Source organism: Acipenser ruthenus, chromosome 13 (genome assembly GCF_902713425.1).
Source record: "Acipenser ruthenus chromosome 13, fAciRut3.2 maternal haplotype, whole genome shotgun sequence".
Lineage (NCBI taxonomy): Eukaryota > Metazoa > Chordata > Actinopteri > Acipenseriformes > Acipenseridae > Acipenser > Acipenser ruthenus.
The window spans coordinates 18,628,515-18,636,047 of NC_081201.1; the positions used below are offsets into that span (position 1 = coordinate 18,628,515).

The 7,533-nt window shown below is 39.1% G+C and overlaps 1 protein-coding gene across 1 annotated transcript; it reads left to right on the top strand.

Moving 5' to 3' along the window:
- The first annotated feature begins 1,773 nt into the window (after positions 1-1,773).
- neurog3 (neurogenin 3) lies at positions 1,774-3,459 on the top strand. The gene is made up of 2 exons (XM_034031320.2): positions 1,774-1,865; positions 2,079-3,459. Exon 2 carries the CDS (start codon positions 2,080-2,082, stop codon positions 2,824-2,826), a length of 747 nt encoding a protein of 248 aa, XP_033887211.1. The 5' UTR covers positions 1,774-1,865; position 2,079; the 3' UTR covers positions 2,827-3,459.
- Positions 3,460-7,533: the final 4,074 nt, after the last annotated feature.

A 7,533-nucleotide genomic window follows, 5' to 3' on the forward strand; every position in this document is an offset into this window, starting at 1 on the left:
GTTGATTAACAAAGTATTTAACTTGGTGCATGATTCCTATAATTCATTTAATAATTATACATTTTAAAAAAATCAATTGACTTAAAAATCAAACATGTGCATGTTTGGTGTAATGTTGTTATTATTACTATTATAATAACGATATATCTTTTTATATTTACATGTTTTTGCTTGAAGATCATTTTAATTTATCGTGATCATTATTATGTTAGCAACTTGAAACTTTGATAAAATGCAAGCTCGTTTTAAGGGTGTGAGGGCATGAGTCATTACAGCTTCAATATAAGCAGTCAAATGACCCCCACCTCGCACATGAATCTTTAAAAGTACATGATTTCAAAAGTGTTTTTTTTTTTTTTTTGTTTGTTTTTTTACCATTTATATTATTTATATGGTGCTCGCAGAGATTATTTTCTTTTGACGGTGCAAAAGTTCAACAATAGGCCTACTCCGGTTTTCTTTGACCCAGTGGCCTGATCTCTGTATTTGCTTTAAGAAGAAAGGATACCTAGCACAGAGCAGGTGTTTGTTCTGTCATTGTAGGAAACACGGATTTGTTTAGAAACTAATCTAAAGAGAATTCACATAGAAGAATCGCGGCTTATGCGCTTGCATTAAGTATAAATACAAGCATTTGTTGTGTGTTCTGTTTGTTGTAGAAACTGAGTTAGGAGCTATTGAGGAAATATGATAGTCTTTGGAGGTTAGAGAAAAAACTCATATTTTGGGACTTTGGGCTCGTGGTATGCCTAAAAGGATCACACACAAAGTGATTCTGTTGGGCTGTGTTAGTTAGATTTTATGAAGTCAGCAAAGAAGTGAGAGGATTTTGACAGTTAGGCCTATTGCTCCAGTGGGGGAAAATGCTAATATGTTGTTTCATACTTTTGTAGTTTAAATATAAAACATTTATAAAATGCATTGCATTTGGGGTTCTTTGTGAAAGTGGCCTTGTGTGTTGATATCTGAGTTTTCTATAATTCTGAACTTGAGAAACAAAAACAAATTGTTTTTTATTTGAGAAGTATTTAGTAACCCTTACAAAGTGTAAGAAAGCACAGTGAAATCGTGGTAAAGTTTAGGTAAGTATTGTAAAGCCCAGAGATGTATGGTAAAGCGTATTAACAAGCACGGAAATCTATAGTAAACTACCGGATATATAAAGTAGAACCATGGGAAAAGTATGTGGACACAGTGGTAAACTTTTATAAAGGAACTACGGGATAAGAATGATTTTTCACAAGTTAGTTCGCTGTAAAACCCAGTATTTAACAATTCTCACACAGCACGTTTTAAACACATTGTTTTAAATTGTTTAAAATCATACAGCGTGAAGTAAATCAACACGATACTATAAATATTCGTTATGTTTTTAGACCCTTGTTTAAAAATAGAATTATGTGATTCTCTGAATCCCCTGAACTGAAACACTGCCTTGTTCATTTTTGGATCCATGCTATTGTTATTAGGCCTATTGTTATTTATTTTGTGTTCAGCTCGACCTTGGTATCTTGGCCCTTTCTTTGTTGCTCCCGGTGAGTGGTGTAATTAGGGTGAAAGGAGCCAGTAAGGGACTCGCGTGGCTCAGTCCCCAGCTCCGGCGCTGATTGGTCACTTGCCCGTCGCTGGTGAGGCACCGCAGGCACACTCCGGGCAGGCTGATAAGATAAAGAATGCCAAAGGGGGGCACGCTCTGGCGCGGTGATCAAACCCCATTGTGTCCCTGCACTATTTAAGGAGAGCGGAGTCAGTCGTGTGCCAGACACGCAGCCCCATCACGAGACTGTACTTCATAGACTCGTGCTTTTTTTAAAGGAAAAACGTCGGTGAATTAGATTAAAACTATAGTCACTCATCACTTTCAGGTAGGTCTTTCATTATTAGGAACTATCATCACCCTATGACATATAAAGAATGATTATGCATTGATTGCAAATACAGTATATAGCCTTATAGAATTCGCCAGCTTTTCTGTTTAAAACACATTTTCATATATTTTCTAATTTGGTGATACACCCTGTTCTACATTTTGCATTCAGCATTAAACTGTATTTTATAAATGCATTTCTTTATTCCAGAATGTCTCCTAAAACGAACTGTTCTTCAATCCCGACCCGGGATCACTTCTTTGGGATTTCTGAAGACGAGGGTACCTCCTTAACTTTTGACTCTGAAAGTTTGCCCTCCTCTCCGGTCACATCGCCTTCCCCATCTGATCTGGCTGACAGTTTCGCCTCAGCGGACGAGACCTCCGGGGAAACAGCGGACGTGTATGGTGGGGTTACCCAGGGACCCCAGCAGAAGACACACAAGGCGAAGAGGGGGCGCGCCAAGGCCAAGGGCGAAGGCGTGGTGACGAAACAGAAGAAGAATCGCCGAGTGAAAGCGAATGACAGAGAGAGGAACCGAATGCACAGCCTGAATTCTGCTTTAGACGCACTGAGGAGCGTCCTGCCCACCTTCCCGGACGATGCCAAACTCACCAAGATTGAAACTCTCAGGTTTGCCCACAACTACATCTGGGCTCTCACTGAAACCCTGCAGATGGCAGACCAGTGCTTGCTTCTTCCAGAGCACCAGCAAACCAGAGAAGCATTCTTGCAAATGCCCAGCGCGTGCACGATGGAGCTCGGCAGTTCGCCCAGCGCCCACTCCTCAGAATGGGACTCATCGGCTTATTCGCCCGCGTCCCAGGACACCGGCAGCCACAGCCCCGACGGGTCGATGGAGGAAGCGTTTCCATGCTACCTCCGAAACCCCAGCTGCAGCGCCAGTCTACACAGTATCCACACCGTGCACAGCCCTGCCTTCCCAGCGTTTAATTAGAACCATGGCCACTCTTCTTCTCCGCATCCACTTTCCTCTATGAGTTAATTTATTAGAAACTCAGAAACAGAGTTCAAGATAAAATGTCAGCCTTATCTTTGCCCAAAATCTCAAGACACTTGTCCGAAGGGACGCTCTTTGATAACGTCTTTACTCTGATAGCTGTATTGTGTGTTCGGACGTGTACTGTGCATGTCTTGAGCATGCATGTGTTTTGATGGGGTTTTTTTTTGCCAGTAATGTCTTATTGATTATCGTTCACTTTGCCTTAACTTTGTTGTTTTCTATCTAAATGCACTTTTATATGTCTTTGATTGTTTTAATAGCATAGCTATGACACAAATGAAGAACAGAGCCGAGACTAATAATATGTAGATTGTTTTTGGTTTTGTATTTGATTTGATTTTTTTTTAATCGTTGAGATTGTGGAAAGGTCTTGTGAATGAATAATATAGGTCTTCTGTGAGGAGCAACAAATCGGTGGTCTCTTGTCAATTTCTAGGGCATTTTTGTACTTAAAAGGGGGTAATTTATGTAAATCATCGTTGTATATTTATTAAATAATATTTCAATATAAGTATATATTTTCTATATAAGATTATTCTTTCACTGTCTGGGATGGTTTTTCTAAAACATCAGGTGATGACAAAAAATAAAACATTTTGTGAAAAAATATTTGGACTTTTACACTGTTCATTGAATCTGCTTATTATTATTATTATTATTATTATTATTATTATTATTAGTGGTGGTGGTACTAGAAGAAGAAGCAGTCCTGTATTCATTTCAAAAGGTTTCTCTACACAGAATACTAAGAAATAATTATTTCCTACACGGATATTTAATTTGTGCATAAAATAGTTTCACACCATATGCAACCTTAACACACATTAATACAGCATTAATTACTATCTTAAAATTCAAATGATTGGGTAACACTACGAATTTAATGGACATGACTGTGATTTGTCGATTAAAGTGGTTTATCCTCCCCCCCTCCCCTCTCTCTCTCTCTCTCTCTCTCTCTCTCTCTCTCTCTCTCTCTCTCTCTATAATACAAACTGAAACGATGTTATTTACATTGCTATTAGATTCATCTACTGTGCCACGGTGCCAGCATTTGTTCGGGGTTATGGTTTCCGCATGATTATGGTGTATACAGCCCATTTTACATGATCTGTTAATTGACGACGTTAATATCTCGAGTGACCTTATTGTGCTTAATCTAATTTCAGATTTACAGTTCTTTTAATTTACATACAGCTCTCAAACCGTCATGAGTCTTTTGAAACACAGTTTGGTAACTAGAACAGCTGTGGACAGTTTAAAACCGGGATACTACTAACTAGAACGTCTATCACAAATAAACTACATTACTTTCCAATAATACGGGCAATTTTCTCATTTACTTTTAAAAAGAAAAAAAAGTTCTCAATTCTTTGTCGGGGCAAAATTCACAATGGAACCCTTGAGAACGGGCGCTATTGTGATGCTACCCATTGTCATATGAAAGAACCCAACGAAGGGAAAGGAACGTCGTGAGGAACAGTAGTGCCGGAATGAATATAAGCTGCTTAAAATGCAAGTTAATGGTTAAAAATAAAATGAGACAAAAAAGAATAGACGGACCAGCCAGTCGAAACAACCCACATGGATTTTTTCTCTCAATAACAGCGCTATATATATATATATATATATATATATATATATATATATATATATATATATATATATATATATATATATATATATATATATTAAGCACGCACAAATTTCAGAAAGAAAAAAAAATGTAAATACGTAAAACTAGCAACAAGCAACGGTAGGACGGAACATCAATGCTTGCTCTAAATTGTGGCTTGCTTTAGCTTTTAGCGTTATAATTATAATAGGCATTTACACTTGCTCCAAAATAGATTATTTTAAGACATTCCAGCACTGGTCGTGCTGGATCAGGAGACTGGGTGCTGGTTGAGCAGCTACATAAACTGGTTCATTACCAAGCCCTTTACTGTAAGTTCTAAGTGGATATAGTTGTTTTGTTGTACCTCTTCTGGAATTCTATAAAGCCGCTGGATGCACAGTATGCCAGTGGATATGTTTCAGCTCCCATCTCCTAGCTGTTCACCAGCTCGTCAGCCGTTACTGACATTTTCAGCAGGGCATTAATCCGCGCGTGACTGCACTCTGCTGTTAAGCATACGATGCGCCCTGGGTTGGGTCTGAACTCGAGCTAAAGCCCGAAATACTGAATTCTCCGATCGTGATAACTTGAACACAAGACACCTGAAGCGGTGGAGAGTTAACCGCGGCCCAGCTTCTATAGTTTCACTCCTGGGAGGGGACGCATCACTATGAACCAAATCCCTTAATTACATTCATTTTACCAATCATAGTTTTAAGGGAAAAGTAATGTATTTTTCCCTTAATTTACTCTGCATTTCCACTTAATTTACGTGCATAGTATAAGGGGTATTTACCCCTTAACAGTGAATTTAAGGGGTCATTAAGGCTTATCATTACTTTATATATTGTAGCGATCTCGGTAAACGCAGGCTGGCGCATCATACAGGGCGAGGTAATCCACACACAGACGGAGTGCAGGCGCGAACCCGGGATCTCTCGCACTAAAGCACAGCGCCGACACCGCTGTAAGAGCTGGCTCCCTTGCAACACACGAAGCTTACGTCTTCGTGTATGATTACGTCATCTACCAACCCAGCTGCTGCCTTCCCCCATGCACGCTACACTCTCCCCTGCCAGCCTCAAGTCCGCCCCTGACTTACTCACCAGGCTACAGTCCGACGAGTGCGTGCCGGGGTGCCTGCATCCCACTGCTCACAGCAGTGCGAGAGACACCGGGTTCGCCCCCCCGGTGCGTGGATTGTGTCGCTCTGTGTGATGTGCCAGTCTGCGTTTACCGAGATCGCTACAATATATCCCTGACTTGTGTTTTAAGGTGATTATTTAAAAGGGTTTAAAACCATGAATTCTGCATTTCAAGTGTCAATTAAGAAATTTAAACCCCTTAAATATTCACCTTAAGTTAAGGATATATAAGGGACCAACAACACTTAATAAACGTCTGAAACTCACATACAGCAAAGAACAGTTAATAGAATAAAGCTGCTGTCCCACAATTTAATTAAAGTTAATTTAAAGATGCAGACATTACATTTCAACAAAGTAAATACAGACAATGTGAAACTTCAACACTTATAGTATTTAAAAAAACAAAACAAAAAAAAAAACAGTCCGTAAAAACAATTTCCGTTGTTTTACTGCAATGAAGATGCAACAGGAATGTTACTGTACAGTCTGCATTTCTTTTTGGGTGATCTTTGACCAAAAGCAGTCTTACAAGCCTTTGGTGGACTGTAATCTACATACTCAAACTTCATTCATCTTGACACCCCCCGCCCCACATTCTTTTCTTTGCATATTACAGGCTTTTTCACCAGCCTCTTTCTCAAAACTCCCGCTTCATCAGAGCTCTCAGACCCTTGTAAGTCACAACTCTCAGGCCTCCATCCTTTCTTTAAACTCTCCCTTCCTCCTTTCAGCTAGCCCTCCCATCCTTTCCACTTGCCCTCCCTCCCTCCTTCCTTTCAACTTGCTCCCCCTCATCAGTAAGTACATTGGTCTCATTTCTGGTCACAATTCCACATGGGCAGGTCTTTGTGTGTTGAGAGGTACTTATTTCTCAAAAAAATAAGGTCTACCATCTGAAAGAATATTTTTAAAAATGGTTAAAAGATGATCTAATATCAGCCTTTTTTCAAACATACTTTTAAATTATTGGACACTGTGAATGTCATTTCATAGCAGCAGACAGTTCGTGGAAGAGTAGAGGTCTGCTCTGTTTGTGGAGTAGGATGGAAAGTACACTGCAGAGAAAACAAGCCTAGTGAAATTCAATACCCGCATTTCTACACAACCATTTTTAAATCATGACCTGATAAACACCAAAAAAATCCTTCAAACAATAGCATTTGGTTGCAACATCTGAACTATCAGTGTCTGTCTGTAGTTATAACTAGACACTAAACAAAATGCTTAGAGCTGCTATTTAAAATCATGTGAGATACTGCACCATAACACGCTATGATAATATTTGGGGAAGAAAAACAAACAAACAAACAAACAAAAAAATGGCGTTTCTGCAGTTCTTAATTTGTGCCAGGCCACAACCCCGGAACCTCTTCAGTTATGAAAGTTAAAAATCGCATACATTGTTTTGCTCTCAAATGCGTTTTCTTAAAATTCTCAACACAGTTCTTGCGTCTGCGCTAAAGAGAGACAGTCTGCTGCCAAGTTTGTACTTTATACTCTACGATTTTAGCCGAGTGTCTTTAATGACACTGGCAGCACAACAAGGACTGTTTTTATTCACAAATAAGCTTACTTGATTTGAAAAACAACGTCTTACACTATTTGGTTTGATTAAATGAGTACACAACAAAATATGAAAGCTGAACATTAATTTCAATAAAGAACAATAAGTTTTAATGAAAAAAATATTGTAGCCACTTCAATATGAACATTATGATCATTGCTGCAGTATTGCCACTTGCCCGTTTTAAGTGATAACAGATTAATACTGCTGAAAATACAACAGTTGTTGTAACAGTGGGCGCGTTAAGTAAGTGAGCCGCTCAGAGTGAGAATGCTCAGAAAGCACACTGAGCAGATTTAAATGACTTAACG